Source organism: Anabrus simplex, chromosome 10 (genome assembly GCF_040414725.1).
Source record: "Anabrus simplex isolate iqAnaSimp1 chromosome 10, ASM4041472v1, whole genome shotgun sequence".
NCBI classification, from domain to species: Eukaryota; Metazoa; Arthropoda; class Insecta; order Orthoptera; family Tettigoniidae; genus Anabrus; species Anabrus simplex.
Genome location: NC_090274.1, coordinates 38,544,358 through 38,562,209, shown reverse-complemented (window position 1 = coordinate 38,562,209; position 17,852 = coordinate 38,544,358). Strand labels below are relative to the sequence as shown.

Sequence of the window (17,852 nt, the reverse complement as noted above, 5' to 3'; positions counted from 1 at the left end):
GCTGATGAGACGACAACAACTCTTCAGCGTCACTGTAGTACGCGAAACTTTTAGTGATACTTCGGCTCCCTAGTGCTGAATCGGTAGACCTCGCTTATCTTCGACATTCGTATTGGCAATCTCTGACACAAAAAATATGAAACCATTATGCGTCGCCGTGATACATCTGGCGGTATAAGTGCAACACTTTAAATACTGCGGTTATTTACACAGCAAAATATAGGTTAAGCTTGAACATGAGTGAGGAAAATCAAGGCACATCACAGGAATGACCTAGAACTCCTACAGGGAAACGACTGTTTAGAAAATTCATATCGATGGATCATACTATCGATTCAGTTCAGACTTCATTTCCATTCAATTGGCAGTATTCCCTCCTCACTGCTCACCCCCTTAAAACGAAGTATCACTAAAAGTTTCGCGGACTATACTGAAGCTGACAACAAATTACAACTGCGTTCCGTTAATCCAGAAGGATCTGTAGCAGCAGCTTCACAATGAGGACATCGTCAGTGAAGTACGTCGATGGCACATTGAAGAAGAAGTCGAAGACGACGAAGAAGAAGAGAACACCACCACCAATCTGAGTGAAAATGTTGGTATTCTTAGGATAGGTAAAAGGCATGATAACCTTTTGGAAATATAAATCATATGTTCACTCAAGAAATTGAAATGGAAATTGTAACGCTGATAATAGGAAATGTTAAATGTGGCCGTGCTGTTAAGGTCTCGTAGCTGTGAGCTTGCATTCGGGAGGTAGTGGGTTCGAATCCCACCGTCGGTAGCCCTAAATATTATTGTCCTGGTTTTCCATGTTCACACCAGATTCTGCCTTAATTAAGATCACGGCCGTTTTCTTCTCAATCCTAGTCCTTTCCCTTCCTTACGTCCCCGAAAATCTTCGATATGTTAGTGCGATCACGAAAATAAATAAATAAATAAATAAATAAATAAATAAATAAATAAATAAATAAATAAAGGATACCATGTGAAACTACACTATGAAATCCCGATGCACATTCATAAATAAATTAGCGGAGGAAAACATATTAGATACTTTTTATTTTTCAAAAAAATTTACAACATTTTTATACATTCTTAAAGATTACAATCCAGCTGTAATATCATAAAATACATCTCTAACTTAAAATAAGAAATTATATATTACAAATATATGGCACAGTTCGTGTTGGATATATTTTGATTACTTGCAGTCTTCTTTGGTAAACAGCTGATTCACTGATTGTGATGTACAGTATCGTAAGGCTGTATTATTTCACTGTTTGTGGAATATAACTCCTGCTGGGCATTAACTTCCTCGTATCTGTGTATCACTGTTATTAGTGTATGGTTGTACTTGACGTAGCGAGACGTTTAAGGTGACTTGCTCGACATTGCAATGGAAAATGTTTGGTAATATTTGAAGACAGTTTTCTTTAATTTTCATTTATCCCAGGGGAAATATACAGGGTAAGTTTACTTAGTCATTTGGATAAAAAAAATTCGAATAAAATTCACAGAGAATGAGCCGAAGGGGCGTATTATATTAATGAAACTCTGTTTAATTGACAATATTTTGTTTTTGCAAGGTTATATCTTTAGCTGAAAAGGGGGGGGGGGGGGAGATGGGCTCTATCTGGAATTGTAAGAGATTTAGCGTCGACAAAAACCGACACCATAACCAGGCACCAGTCTACAGTACGCGAAACTTTTAGTAATACTTCGGCTCCCTAGTGCTGAATGGGTAGACCTTGGTTATCTTCGAGATTCATATTGGTAACTTCTGACATAAAAAAATATGAAACCATTATGCATCGCCGTGAGACATCTGGGGGTATAATTGCAACAATTTAAATACTGTTCTTATTTACACAGCGAAGTCAAAATATAGCAGGGCTGGCCACAACGAGGCTCGCGAGCCGCATGCGGCTCTTGAGTCAGTCTCGTGCGGCTCTTTACACCAAGCGTAGAGTAAAATGAATTTATACAATTAATGGAAACTAACAGCATCTCGCGGCCGGCGACAGTCAGTAGCAGCAATGTGCGCCTTTACGTTATTTAATGATTTGAGATCACTTAAACCTTCATTTTCATTCCTGGAAAATCCTTCTGCTGTTGATGTTGCGATCGATGGCTGGCCTGTTTCATCACCAATAACAAAGGATACAGCAACTGTAGAGTTGGAGCTACTAGAACTGCAAGAGGACGAAGGAGTAAAAGGACTCAAACGAAGTGGCGTTTCTACCAGATATTTTTGTAAGAATGCTCCAGAAGAAAAATGCCCACTAACAAAGGAGTGTGCTAAGAGACTTATCTCAATCTTTGGGACTACATAAGTGTGTGAATCACTGTACTCAACACTTAAATTCATTAAATCTAAATATCGATCTGAACTAACTGATGAACATTTCAGTGAACTTGTGTGAAATCCGCTTACCAGCGGTAGAGTGTCGGCCTCCGGATCCAAAGATAGTGGGTTCAAACCCGGCAGAGATAGTCGGATTTTTGAAGGGCGGAAAAAGTCCATTCGACACTCCATGTCGTACGATGTCGGCATGTAAAAGATCTCTGGTGACACATTTGGTGTTTAGCCGACAAAATTAATTAAATCTCAGCCATAGACGCCCAAGAGAGATCCGGTTTACTCGGTCTGCCATCTAGTGAGGGTCTAGAGTAAAACGGAACGTCGAAATTGACGAGCAGACAGCCAGATGGCGTCACATTGAAATGTCTGCACACGGTAGCTGAGGCCATACGATTATTATTATTATTATTATTATTATTATTATTATTATTATTATTATTATTATTATTATTATTATTATTATTATTATTATTATTATTATTATTATTACCAATTATCAGCCAGATTTCAAAAATCTAACAGCAAAAATGAACACTCGAAAAAGGACTTCTCAAAAGTAAAATCTCATTCCTTGATGTGTACCTTAACAATAATATTCTGTGTAGTGTAGGAAATAAAGATTCTTTCATTTTTTATAAAATGAAAAACGTGTCTTCATTTTATAAACCATTTTCTAAACATGCTCCCAATTTTGTCTCCTAAACTGGCTCCTAAATTTGCGGCTCCCAAAATTAAGGTTAGTGACCACCCCTGAAATATAGGTTAAACTTGAATATGAGCGAGGAAAATCAAGGTATCTCACAAAGGAACAACCTAGAAATCCTACACGGAAACGACGGTGTATAAAATTCATATCGATCGATCATACTACGGTATCGATTCAATTCAGACTTCATTTCCATTCAGTTTGCAGTATTTCCGGAACGGGGGTAGCTCCCTCCTTACTGCTCAGCCGCGTAAAACGAAGTATCACTAAAAGTTTCGTGGACTGTACGACATTTGGATGGCAGAAGGATGCCATTTTTTTTCCTAGTCGCTTTACGTCGCACCGACACAGATATGTCTTATGGCGACGATGGGACAGGGAATGGCTAGGAGGGGGAAGGGAGCGGCCGTGGCCTTATTTAAGGTACAGCCCCAGCATTTGCCTGGTGTGAAAATGGGAAACCACGGAAAACCATCTTCAGGGCTGCCGACAGTGGGGTTCGAACCTACTATCTCCCGAATACTGGATACTGGCCGCACTTAGGCGACTGCAGCTATCGAGCTCAGTGGACGCCATTTTGGTGGAGGGAAAGGCATGTTTCTGGAAGATGTTGAAATATAAAGAGAGGCTTAAACAAAGCAATACCGAATAATTTTAACGGTAAAACATTAGTAAAAAATTCTGAACACTGCGGAACGAGGAGACAATTATTCCATCTTCTAAGCCTAAAAACGTGTCTATGATTCGATGTTTCGCTGTGTATCTGAGAAAATTTTAACTTTTATTCTTACGGCCTTCTGTAAGAAAATAAATTTGTTCATTTCAAACACACAACAATGCCCATTATAAATCTGCTTCTTGTGTAGAGAGTGGCGGTGTATAAAATTAAAAATGTGATATTAATAATATTTGTTTTACATCCCTCAGACACATGAGGTGCCGTAATCTTCACCCGCAGAAATTGTTTTATGTGCCAGTAAAACGAGGCTGACTTATTTAAATTACCTTCAAATAGGCTACCATTGGATTGAGCAGGGACCGAATTCACCAACTTTGGTTCAGAAAGACTGTCAACTGTCGCAAACCTCTCAGAAAGGGGCGGCAAGAAGTGGTTCCAAAAGAAAGTAGTCGTCTTTGGAACGTGATGTCACACACGAGTGTTGTTAGTGAGGTGGATAGCTTGAAGAACAAATGAAGGGATATTGAATCAAGGAATTAAGAGAACAATCTGAAGAAATTTAGAACCGAAGGTGTGAGTGATTGGACGCATCTTGAGGGAATCAAGACTTCTTGGGATTTTTCCGAATTTCCCAAACTGATTTATCTATAATGTTTTGTATTTAACATGGTGGGTTTTGAGAAAGATTTGTCGTTCAAAATTACTCCTAAGAAACTGAAAGGTACTCCTGAAGTATAATAAAGACGTAGATTATTATGTACTGTAGTATTATTTAGCCAGAAAACAAATCAGAAGGTACAGCCCTTTAGAATGAAGTTCCAGTAGATTGTCATGGTGCATAAGATTAAATGTCCTAAAATTCAGAGACCATATCATTAGGAAAGGTAATAGCGTTGTAAATCAGAACTGACGAAGAAAGTGTATATCAGGGTGGAGAATAGAACAAGCGACTGGAAATAATAATAAACATAAATAACGTCTCGTTGTTACCGCGTATCTTAGTGAGTTATGATCCCCAGTTTTTTAAGTTAAATTGTGGATGGATAATATTGAACAAATTCTTATTCTTCAGTAATCTGCAAACATTAATAGGCAGACTAAGAACAAGGAACGCTACATAACAATTTTTGTGAAAGTATAAAATGATAACTAGTCTATAAAACCTACCAATTAAGAAATAAACTAGATATATATTTTAAAGCAAAGGGAAAAATAGAAAGTTCAAAATAATTTTGTAATATTTTTTCTATATTGATTTCAAGCATAATGGCTCATTATTATAATAAATAAATGTTTTTTTTTAGGTTAGAGTAGATGATGTAGGAGTTACGTTGAAATGAAAATGTTAGCACAGGGTAGGGTGGCATGAAGAGCTGCATGAGACCAGTCTGTAGACTGCTGACCCAAACGAAAACAAATATTCATACGAATATAAATGGAGAGAACTGTGTTCAAACATTGGTTGTACCGAGGATAGAATATTACTATAATTTTCATACATCCTTAAACGTCGCTTCGTAATCTGAGTGGAAGACTGCCATCACTCAAAAAATCATGAGCACATGTGAATTCCCTATCACAAAACACGTATTTCAAAGGAAATTGTATAATTTTGAGAGTAGCAGATGGATACGCTCTTCATCATAGAATCCCCAGGAAATACATACGACTTAAAACCGGCTTTATGGACTCTCTTGAACTGTTTCGCTGGGAAATTGTACATTTGCAGTTGTGGCATTCTTCATGTGGTAGCACAATGTTTTAAAATCAGAGCTACAACGATTTTAACAGTCAAATTTCCTTCCTGGTAGCAGTCTCAAAATAGTAACATGTACTGCACAAATAAAAATGTGTGGAATACATCCTTACTTTTGCAAACCGAAACTGTATAAAGGGAATCTTTTCAACAAGTGATTCATGTTTCTCTGAACTTGTTGAAACCCCTTGTACATCCGTTTATGGTTCATTAGGCTTATTTGTTTTTGCATCGGCAACTTTTCCGCTACTACGCACGAAACATGCTGGTTTTATTATTTTGTTTAAGACTCTTGGCAAACTGTCAGAAAAGAGAACTTTGAATTTATCATTATGACAAATGCGGTTTCTAACGTACGGAGCGCAATGAAATTCGACAGGTTTTTAAAGAAAACAATCGACCCTATTTAGATTTAGTTGGTCTTGTGTCAGCAGAAGCGCTGTAGAAGAACATGGAAAATAGCTTCTTGGACCCTGCATTCTTTGAGCTGCTTAAAGGTTTGTAATTTGATTCGCGGTGTTTGCAAATGAATACACTTTTCTGGAAGCAACCATCTTATGTACAAGCTTTCATTTATGAGATGAATCTAATGTAAATCTTATGTGTAAGGAATATAGGTTTTATTATTTGAATGAATGACATCGAATGAGAAAGATAAATAACCTGCCTCCTTGCATTTAAAACGTACAAAATGCAAGTGTATGGAGGATGAATCAAAACGAAAGTCTTTCCCGTTTCAACACGCTACCATCAAATAAATATTAGTGTTCTATTCATTGTTACAAAAACACTATAAGTATGTCACTGTAAGTAGACTGGGCTGGAAATTCGTTGTGGGTAGATGTCATTTATGTGAGTAAGCAATATACAGTGGAACCTCGGATTGCGAGTAACTTGGTCTACGAGTGTTTTGCAAGACGAGCAAATATTTTAAAGAAATTGTGACTTGATAAGCGAGTGAGGTTTCGCAATACGAGCGTCACGTGTACGTACGTTTCCACCTCCCCTATGCCTTTGTTTTCCCCTCCCCCTGTCACTCTCTTTCCTGGGAAAGTGTGTGTAATCATTTCCCGCGCTGGACTTCAGTTGGCGTTCCTCGCTCGCATAGTCAACACCGTACGAGTGTACATGTTTTGTTTCTGTCATCTGTGATATAACTGTTCTGCAACAATGGGCCCTGTGAACGAAAAGAAGGCTAAAAAGTAATTCGGTCGGAAGAAGGAGATGATTACAGTGGATGAATCTGTTCAGTGACAATGCAGTGTCACATTTTCGTGAAATTCTCAAAAAGAGGCAAAAGCAACAGTCATTGGACAGGTTCCTCGTTAAAGTTGCACGAAAAGAAAACACTTCCAATGAACCAACCGATAGCAGTGATTCCGTTAGTGAAATTCGTGCTACACAGTAACTCTTCTCATGTCATCTCTCGTCTCCCTCACACCAACAATGATTCTATTGTAAGGTAAAGTACAGTTTAATTGTTTTACGTTATATTTTGTTTTAGTAATGTTATGCGAATAAATGTTTTTGTGTTGTGGACGAATCATCCGAGTTTCAATAGTTTCTTATGGGAAAATTTGCTTTGATATACGAGCGATTTGGATTACGAGCATGTTGCCGGAACGAATTATGCTCGCAATCCAAGGTTCCACTGTAACCTTGATTTGCAGATGGTTGTGGATGTGATAATTAGTAGTACTCAGAAGTGAAAAAAAAAAACAAGAAAAAGAAAAAAAAGAAGAAATCAAAGACAGTACAAACTCCGAAGCCTTGTGAATTGAATTTGTATAATTTTGGTAAAATTTTTATTGATATTATTCTACAATAAAGAGAGCTCCCAAAACTAGTAATGGCCTAGATCAAATTAGCCGAATAAGACGTTTTAATATACTCATACTACAAGACGGCTATTAGGACAGAAATCACTGGCACAAATACTTTCTCAGAGGCATCGCGTACTTACACTGCTGATGTAAGCCCGCCTAGTGGCCACGACCGTTAAAGCGTTGAAGTCTGTACTGTATGACACCGTGGTTAGCCTGTTCAGAATGTTGGCCGGCAGGGTAGGGGAGGTGGTGGCGTACAATTTCTGATCACTAGATTGAGTGCCAAAAGCCTGGATTAAATTACAAACCTCTCTGCAGTGTTCGTGTGAAGTGAGGGCACATGACGCTGTTGATGGTGATTCTCCGTCGGATGGAGATGTAAAGCTTTGAGCAGAACTCTTAGTGTTGTTCGACAGGAGTAGGCTACGTGCCGGCACAGGGTTTCACCCTCTCCCTACCTCATTATCATCATCCGATATCCAGACGCTCAGGTCACCTATGAGCGTCAAATAGAAAAACTTGCACCAGGCGAGCCGAACATGCCCTTGGACACTCCCGGCAGTATGTTGGGTTACTCGGCTCGAAGGCTGGTTTGATCCTCCACAGCTCCGCCAACAGCTGTCATAGATAGCCTTGGCGTAGAGAAATGAGCTAGTTTCCCGTTGCTTTCCTCACCGAGCCAAAAGTTGCTATTATTCATCAGTCTGCCAAGCCCACTGAAATGAATGCACCAACCAACACTATGAGCGATATTTTCACACCATTCATAAGAAAGACTGGCTGCATTATGGAATGGCATTTACTAGCATCGCTCATACCTCGGTCACTTTCATATTGTCAAAGCCAAGGATGAGACTGAGACAGGTCAATGAAAGTAAGAAATTTATTCTAGCACATACCAGAAGTCACAGTGCACTGTAAACACTACATCTCGCCAGAAAAGGCATCGATAAATAAATAAATAAATAATTGCTGATGTGTCTGTGAATTACAAATGGTATAGTGAATAACAGTATGGTAGTTCATCTACCTGTCTTTCTTTCTTTCTTTCTTTCTTTCTTTCTTTCTTTCCTTCTTTCTTCAGCTTGTCCCAGTTATTTCCTAGGTTGCTGGAGTCACCTAGGGTCATTTTGGTCTCGGCCGGTGATTTAAGACCGGATGCCCTTCCAGACGTGATTCTTGAGATAAAAATCTCGACCCAGGATCGACCAATAGCTAATAGCTAGACCAATAGCTAAACCTCTGATCTAATCACGCCCCTCGGTAGTTCATCTACCTGAAAATCCACAGCCTGTTTCCAGTCCTTTGATCGGGTCAGGAATGGAATAAATGAAGACGCCCCCATCTTGCGGCGAGGATAGGAGTTGTGTCGGCTGCCGAAGCCTGTTGCATTCCTCTGACAGATGAAGTGAAATTATACTGGAATGAAAGATAACAGGGAAAACCGGACTACCCGGAGAAAAACCTGTCACGCTTCCGCTTTGTCCAACACAAATCTCACATGGAGTGACCGGGATGTGAACCACGGAACCCAACGGTGAGAAACCAGTGGGCTGCCGCCTGAGCCACGGAGGCTCGCACGTGTTTAGAGATAATTTACGTTGTTATTGCTCCCTCTGTTATCAAAATTAATCAATAATGTTTCTTTTTGCTTTACATTTAATTTTTTGTGAGAGGATGGTTGTCGAGGTGTACTTCATGAAGCAATAGCCACCACTAGTACCTTCCCTTTGTGGGCGGGTGTGGAAGAAAACTCCCACTGCATCCCCAGCCTGACGTAAAAGGCGACTTGAAGGAGAATCAGGGCTGTCAAATTGAGAGAGTTTGTTGGCGAGCACGGGGACCTCTCTGAGTCTTATCCCTCTGTAGGTGAGGTCGGTAGAATAACACCCACGGTATCCCGTGCCTGTTGTAAGAGGCAACTAAAAGGGGCCCCCAGGGGTCCTGAGCTTGGGCTGGTGACCACGGGGCCCTTAGCTAAGTTCTGGTATTGCTTCCACTTACTTGTGCCAGGCTCCTCACTTTCATATATCCTATCCGACTTCCCTTGGTCAACTCTTGTTCTTTTCAGACCCCGACCGTTTTAGGTATTGTGGACAAGGGAGTCTTTCATTTTCACGCCCTTCGTGGCCCTTGTCCTTCTTTTGCCGATACCTTCATTTTCCGAAGTATCAGACCTCTTTCATGTTTTCACTCCGATTAGTGTTGCCCAGTTGTACTTCCTCTTAAAATAGCAATCACCACCATTACCTCCACCGCCTTTTCCAGATGGTATTGCATAGGCTACTTACACTATTGATATGTTGGATTGTAAAGGTTACAGTGAATCACTGTCGTTAATCTACCTGACTGCTAAGTGTTAGGCATGTTTCGAGTTCTGGCAGTTTCCCATATCGATTTCATCACATTCAGTGCGTATAACAGACTCACAATGTAAACGTTGTAGCCCTCATTGACTGGCTGACAAGACTGCGTGTTCAGGATGAGTTTAACTCGAAGGAAATTACACTCTTCCATGGTAAAGTTCTGTTGCTGCTAAATGGAATGCTGGCACATTGAGCAATCTTAATATTATTGACACTCCAACTAATGCACCTTCCGCTTACTCCGCAATAGAATATTCAGTTTGGCACGAGGGTATTGTTCTTTTCGATGAGATGATACGGTATGAATTATTATTCATTTTGTATGATCGATTTTACGCCGTTTACTTCGTGCATTCTTCCAGGATTATTTTCTCCTGTGTTTCTTCAACTTCCTTGGTCTTAACTTCTTCGTCAAATATTGCTAAATCTTTGACGTAATACCACACCCCGGCATCGAAGAACGTTCCAATCGTCACGAAAGCTGAAAAAGATCATAAAAAAGAAACATGTAATAAAACAACATCAAAAGCAGTAGACATGATATAGGTGTTTGGGCTTACGCCATGTTAAGATAAAAACGTGAAATTCTGAACGTTTCGCACTGAACTTTGGCCTGTGTCTTCAGAAGAAAATCTCGACTGTTCACGCATTGGAAAAACCTTCCTTTAATTGAGAGGTTTTCATTCCCTTCCTCGAGGGGAAGGGGCGGGCCACATAACATGTGATGCCTTCTCCCTGGGCAGGAGATTCGGTGGGTTTGGGGGGTTGCAGGAGGAGGGTGATGGGTGGTATGGTTTGACTTGGTCGAGAGGAGAGTGAGGAGGGGATTTTTGACGTCTGCTTTATTTCTTGAAATTGATTACAATTTTTTACGCAGTTTTGATAGACATTGTCTTGTGAGAGGTACAATAAGTTTTGCGGTTCCTCTGAAGTAGTTAAGTACATGATGAATTACCTATATATCAAGTTAATTACATTCTACATTGCATTATATACAGCAGTTACTAGATAAAGTCGAGATTCGAGATTTTCTTCCGAAGACACAGAGGAAATTTCTCTGCGAAACGTAAAGAATTTCACCTTATTTTCTTGGCACGGCATAAGCCCAAAAGCTTATACCATGTGTACAAGTGCGGGTTGTGAAAGCATCAATGTTAACATAAACTATGTGATTGGTATATTTAACTCTTTAAGTTCTAAAGAAAACGTACAAGCTTTTAAAAATATAAAAGAAAGATAACCACCAACAATGACAAAAAATAAGTCTCGAGTTCTCTTATTGTAGATTTATTTTAACAACTATCATAATTTGTCCATGTGTTGAAGTAATTGATTCAAACCAAATTGAAATTTTTAGGATTTTGTTTTGTCAATTTATAGACTGTTACATTTTTATATGATAGAGAGTAGAGTACAGGCAGCTGAAATAGGATTTCTGAGAAGTTTGGTGCAGAAAACAAGGAGGAAGAGTGTGAAATGAAGACATACGAAAGGAGCTAACTGTGCAAAAAACAAATGACAAACTGGAACATAACAGATTGAGATGGGTTGGACATGTCAAACGGATGAAAGAAGAAAGAATACTTCCTTGAGTACATATAGCCTATTTGTCCAGTACAGATGTTAGATTGTTCAAAAAATCGAATCCTCCTGTGAGTGGGGGTAATAGAATAATATCCATGGTATCCCTTGCCTGTCGTAAGAGGCGATTAAAATGCGCCCCAGAGGCACTTAGCTTGGGAGAGTGGGTCGGTGACCACAGTTCCCATAGGCGAGTTTTACATTACTTAATATTGATGGCGCCAGTCTCCTCATATCCATCTTTCCTGTCCGACTTTGCATGGTCAACTCTTGTTCTCTTCCGATGCCAGTGCTATTAGGTTTGCGAGACCTAGGGAGTCTTTCATTTCCACGTTCTTCGCAAGGACCTCTTCTTCTTTTTCCTCGGATTAGTGTTAATAGAGGGTGTAACAATAAGATATGGGCAAACCTTCAACACATTTCTCACACGCAGAAGAAAGAAAATATGTTACATGGGCTTGGGGTCTGGAAACGCTTCATTTCCATGTCAGAACTCATTTTTTACAACTCTACATAGTCCAAAGGGCACTAGGAAAGTTTTGCAATACGCAAAAACGGTTGGTTGGACACCCCTGTTGTGGTGAGGGATGAAAAGGGGGTGAAAACCATGCGATGCACGCAGAAAAATGTCGAGGTACAGAGTCAATAAGAGTGCGGATGGTGTCCTGAGGGATGGTTCTCCATTCTCTGTCAACCATTTGCCACAGTTGGTCGTCCGTACGAGGCTGGGGCAGAGTTTGCAAACGGCGTCCAATGAGATCCCACACGTGTTCGATTGGTGAGAGATCCGGAGAGTACGCTGGCCACGGAAGCATCTGTACACCTCGTAGAGCCTGTTGGGAGATGCGAGCAGTGTGTGGGCGGGCATTATCCTGCTGAAACAGAGCATTGGGCAGCCCCTGAAGGTACGGGAGTGCCACCGGCCGCAGCACATGCTGCACGTAGCGGTGGGCATTTAACGTGCCTTGAATACGCACCAGAGGTGACGTGGAATCATACGCAATAGCGCCCCAAACCATGCCAGGCGTTGTCTAGCGGTAGGGCGCTCCACAGTTACTGCCGGATTTGACCTTTCTCCACGCCGACGCCACACTCGTCTGCGGTGACTATCACTGACAGAACAGAAGCGTGACTCATCGGAGAACACGACGTTCCGCCATTCCCTCATCCAAGTCGCTCTAGCCCGGCACCATGCCAGGCGTGCACGTCTATGCTGTGGAGTCAATGGTAGTCTTCTGAGCGGACGCCGGGAGTGCAGGCCTCCTTCAACCTCCTTCAATCGACGGGAAATTGTTCTGGTCGATATTGGTACAGCCAGGGTGTCTTGCACATGCTGAAGAATGGCGGTTGACGTGGCGTGCGGGGCTGCCACCGCTTGGCGGCGGATGCGCCGATCCTCGCGTGCTGACGTCACTCGGGCTGCGCCTGGACCCCTCGCACGTGCCACATGTCCCTGCGCCAACCATCTTCGCCACAGGCGCTGCACCGTGGACACATCCCTATGGGTATCGGCTGCGATTTGACGAAGCGACCAACCTGCCCTTCTCAGCCCGATCACCATACCCCTCGTAAAGTCGTCTGTCTGCTGGAAATGCCTCCGTTGACGGCGGCCTGGCATTCTTAGCTATACACGTGTCCTGTGGCACACGACAACACGTTCTACAATGACTGTCGGCTGAGAAATCACGGTACGAAGTGGGCCATTCGCCAACGCCGTGTCCCATTTATCGTTCGCTACGTGCGCAGCACAGCGGCGCATTTCACATCATGAGCATACCTCAGTGACGTCAGTCTACCCTGCAATTGACATAAAGTTCTGACCACTCCTTCTTGGTGTTGCATTTGCTCTGTCAGTCAGTGTACATCAACCCGTCATCACATTGAATCCCGGATGCGCTGACGTACTCCTGGAGTGTTTGTATCAATGCTAACGGATGGCATTTTAAACATTTCATTTCATGTAAAAAAAATGTGTTTCATGAGATATACTGGTACTTTCTGATCTTGTGTTTCCCATAATTAGTGTACTATGTAAAGTTGCAGGAAATGAGTTCGAACATGGAAATAAAGCGTCTCCGTACCCATTTCCATATAACATAATTTCTTCTTCTATGTGTCGTCGGCGTATGCAATGTGGGTCTCGGCTCACAAGTGACCACGGCTGGTCCGTGGTCCGACAGCTCTGCACTCCGACCGGCCAGTGGAGCAGAGGAGGGGTGGCCACGACTCTACCGTGGGTCTACGCCTCTGTATTCGGGAGACGGAGAGGGGCTTCGTTCCCACCCACCGTCGGCTGTCCTGAGAATGGTTTTCCGTGGTTTCCATTCTCATGCACTAAGGCGAATGCCGGGACAGTTCCTAGTACAGGCCACGGCTGCCAACCCTCTAACATTCTCCGCACATCTCCTTCACCGATACAAATCTCCTGGTCTGAGACACTGCTTCAGCGTCTAGGAGGCCCGCCTCCACCTTCAGGGGAGAAATGAAAACATCTAGTGAGAGGCACGTATCCTGAAAGTTAGGCCGTAACTTTTTATGACATTCTATAGATGATGGGTTCCCAATTGTACTTTCTCTTTGAACAATCATCACTACCGCACCACCTGAGTAAGGTAGGTAGGTCGGTCGGTCGGTCGGTCGGTCAGTCGGTCAGTCAGTCACTCAGCATGATCTGTATTCGAGCTATCACCCAGGTGGCAGATTTCCTATAAATTTGTTGTTTATCTAGTCTTTTGTCAAATTTACTCACCTGCCGCTGTGAGGTTGAGCAGGTACCTTAAGGACTCTCCATTGTACAACCAGCAGTTCCCCGTACCAGAACATGTCTTGCCCCAGACTAGACAAGTTTTATCTGAAAGGAAAAGAATTAATTCAAACAATGAAATCAGGTTGTCATAATCACAATACTGAACTTGAACTAAAATACACATTGTTACTCAACCATTATGGAAGGAATATTTATCAACCAACTATATCCGATATTCACAAAAAGAACATGCAAAGACTTTCAATCTGGGAGCGTAGAATGGCGACCACGGTTCTCTTAGATAAGAAGGGCATTGCTTCCACTTATTTATGCCAGGATCCTCGCTTTCATCTTTCCTATCCGACCTTTCTTGGCCAACTCTTGTTCTTTTCCGATCCCAATGGTGTTAGGTTTGCGATAACTAGGAGGGCGCCTTTTATTTTCCCGCCCTTCGTGATGTCAACATGTTTCCTTGGCCAGCTAGGTCACCAGACCTCTCGCCCATCGAGAATAATTGGGACGAGGTTAAACGATAACTACGGCACATTTGGAGGGTCATTCGCACCAGCTGTGGCAGTATCTTCCTTAGAAGAACATTCACGTCTGTTTGCCTTCATGCCCGACCGTATCACCACCTAACTTCGTCCAGCAGGTGTTTGTTACTCTGCAATACATGATTTTTGATGTTTTCTTTGTATCAAAATGTCCTATGCCTGAACCCAGTTCCGTGCCCCTGCTATGGCTCCCTGACGGTATGCTTCTTTTTTTCTTTTTGGAAGTGTATGTATGTCATGATTGCGGATGATGTAATGTGGGGATAAGATGAGGAGGTACAACAACAGCTGAATATACTGGACTGAAAAGTGGGGATTGAAGATCAAACGTAGAGAAGAGCAAAACAATGGTGAAGGATAAAGGAAGTGAAAAAGGAAAAGGAGCTATCAAAACTGGAGACAAGGAACTGGAAATAGTAGAACACTTAAAATACTTGGGAAGTGAACTGAGAGAAAGTGGAAGACTGGATATAGAAATTAAAGAAACATACAACAGGGGAGTGCTTTTTACCACCAGGTTGTGAGATGAGTATGGAACAAAGGTGTGCTAATGAAGGCTAAACAAGTAATGTACAAGGGATATTACTTACTTCTAATGACATATCCAGGTGATGCAGGGAATAAAGGAAGTATATGAGTATTCCAACGCTGATAATTTCACGATTGAAAAAGCCAACTAAACCAGTCCTGGGTGTCTTAAGATGTCCTATCATTCTACCTCTTCTTCTGGTCAAATTTAGCCAAATTGATTTCCTCTCACCACTTCAATTCAGTATCTCTTCATTCGTGATTCTATCTACCCATCTCACCTTCAGCATGTTTCTGTAACACCACATTTCAAAATCTTCTATTCTCTTTCTGAGCTAGTTATCGTACATGTTTCTTTTCCATACACTGCCACGCTCCAGACGAAAGTCTTCAAAAACATCTTTCTAATGCCTATATCAGCGTTCGAAGTGAGCAATTTTTTCTTAAAAAAGGCTTTCTTTGCTTGTGCTAGCCTGCATTTTATGTCCTCCTTACTTCTGCCAACGTTACTTATTCTACTACTCAAGTAACAATATTCATCTAAAAGTATTTAAGCTCTTTAGCCTTCATTAGTAGTCTACATCTTTGTTCCATCTTTGTGCATGATTTCAAAGACATATTCCTTGATTTCTACGTATTTTAACCCAACATACCTCAGTAAAAAATCGAATACATCATCATCACCGTCATCACCATCATCATCATCATCATCATCATCATCATCATCATCATCCCTTTCCAGCTGTGAACACTGTGTTCTAGTCCAGGTTCCGTTGTCGTATGCTGTTCTTCACGGAGTCCATCCATCGTAATCTTGATCTTCTGCGTCGACATCTGTATTTCCAGTGCTTGTCTGGCAGTCTTTCTTCTTTTATCCGCTTGGCATGTCCAAACCATGCCAGTCTGTTCTGTTCCAGTTTATCATTTAATTTTTGCACATTCAGCTCTTTTCGTATGTCTTCATTTCTCACTCTCTCCCTGCTTGTCATCTTTATCACACTCACGAGGAATTTCATTTCAGCTGCCTGTACTCTACTTTCATCTCTCTGGGTCATTGTCCAGATTTCTGCTGTTTATGTCATTGTTGTTGTTGTTTGAGTCATCAATCCATGGAACCTATCCTGTGCTAACCTTTTTATTTCTACATAACTGCTGCATCCTACATCTGCTCTAATCTGCTTATCATATTCGTACCGTGGTCTACCCCTACCGTTCTTACCACCTACACTTCCCTCAAAAACCAACTGTCCCAGTTACAAACTTACTAACATGTTTCGTTCACCATCTTTATATTTTTTATTTCTCAAATATTGAACTGTTCAAAATAATGACATGTGGATGTTAAAATTTTTTATTTTTCTGGTTGTCCAACAGTCCGTTTCGTGCGAACACGTCCAACAAGATGGCGAACAAATACAGAAAGGATTCTATTTTTCCACACAAGGAAAACAATCCAGGTTTTCATGCACAATTTGCGGCCTTCGAAACTAAATTCTTGCTTTGCGTTCTACTGATTAAACACATTAAAATCCCTTTGATTCTATGTCATACTCGGCCCACGTTAAGTTATTGTATTTACTATCATGGATTCTTTAGTTCTAGTGGGTACGGCTTTGCTACGAACTGAGATAATCGTTACTTACTCCAAAATTTGTTATCATTTCATTACACTATTGTCATAAGTATAAACAGTTTTCAGAACACTATAATATGTTGTCCACATTCATTGCATTTCTTACCTAATATGTAGCCGAAGAATATTGGTGAAGGAATGAAAGCAAACAAACTCATGATGGTTAAGCCAAACGCCATGGCTACTGGTTTATCTTTCTCCTCCACACATCTGTAAAGAAAAGGAAATGATTGGCAATATTTGTACAATAATAGTCATTATTATTATTACATTACATATTAAATAAAAATAATAATATTATGAACATTTTAACAATATTTACAAATGTACATATCAATTATTTCTGTAGTACAGTATATCGCCTCTGGCGTAGTGCTGTGGCGGTTCGTGACATTTTACTCTGGCAGGTCTGTACCGCCATCTCTTTCCCCTCCCCAATCGGTCCACTTTTTACTGACCAGCACCACGATACTTTTAGATAAATAATGATAATAATAATACGATGACACTGGCTGAATAAGGACCTGCCTGCACTATAACATTAACTGCACTGCAATGGCATATATGCACACACATTAACAGGCTAACAGCCAATACAATCCCGACTACTATGACGCTACACTGTCACACTGATCGCAATCACAAGTGATAATAACATTCACGAAAAGAAATGAATAGTTAACTCCCGAATGTTCTCTCTCCTTGCTCAAATTGCAAACCATGACAACGTATTTAACAATCTGACCACCCTAGAAATAGTGCCGTCACGTTATTGTTACATTTTAAATCTTATTTTGTAAAATGCTTTGGAATTAATCTCTAACAACAATTAATATAAGACGTGGGGGAGTATGGTGGACGGGTGGGTGTCTAGTTCCATTGGAAAGTATTGGCGATGTTGCTGAGGGCTCCGCCGTTCAGCGCTTACACCCGCCTGCACTCATCCTTCCCCTGACAAGCCAATATTGTCCTTCCGGGCTCCTCTCGGACTCCACACACTTGCAAAGTCTTAGGGCTCTGCTACCACAGTCCGAGCGCCTTTGCCGTTTATTGAAAATAGAAGAGCAAAATGTTTACAGCCGAAATAATAAAGATAACATTGTAGAACTGAA

At 41.2% G+C, this 17,852-nt stretch overlaps 1 protein-coding gene across 3 annotated transcripts in view; it reads right to left on the bottom strand.

The window, feature by feature from the left end:
* Oatp58Dc (Organic anion transporting polypeptide 58Dc) overlaps nt 1-17,852 on the bottom strand; it is a 194,120-nt gene that overhangs the window by 110,277 nt on the left and 65,991 nt on the right. For 2 of the 3 annotated variants that reach the window (XR_011018771.1, XR_011018770.1), the window contains exons 11-13: nt 16,847-16,950; nt 14,029-14,130; nt 9,763-10,179 (exon numbers count right to left, since the gene is read on the bottom strand). Coding sequence is in view for 1 of the 3 variants with exons in the window: in XM_067154966.2 (XP_067011067.2) it covers nt 10,040-10,179; nt 14,029-14,130; nt 16,847-16,950 (346 nt within the window). In the remaining 2 variants the exon portion in view is untranslated. Of the gene's footprint in view, nt 1-1,043; nt 10,180-14,028; nt 14,131-16,846; nt 16,951-17,852 lie in introns of those variants that run through there. The other variant, XM_067154966.2, reaches the window with a different exon arrangement.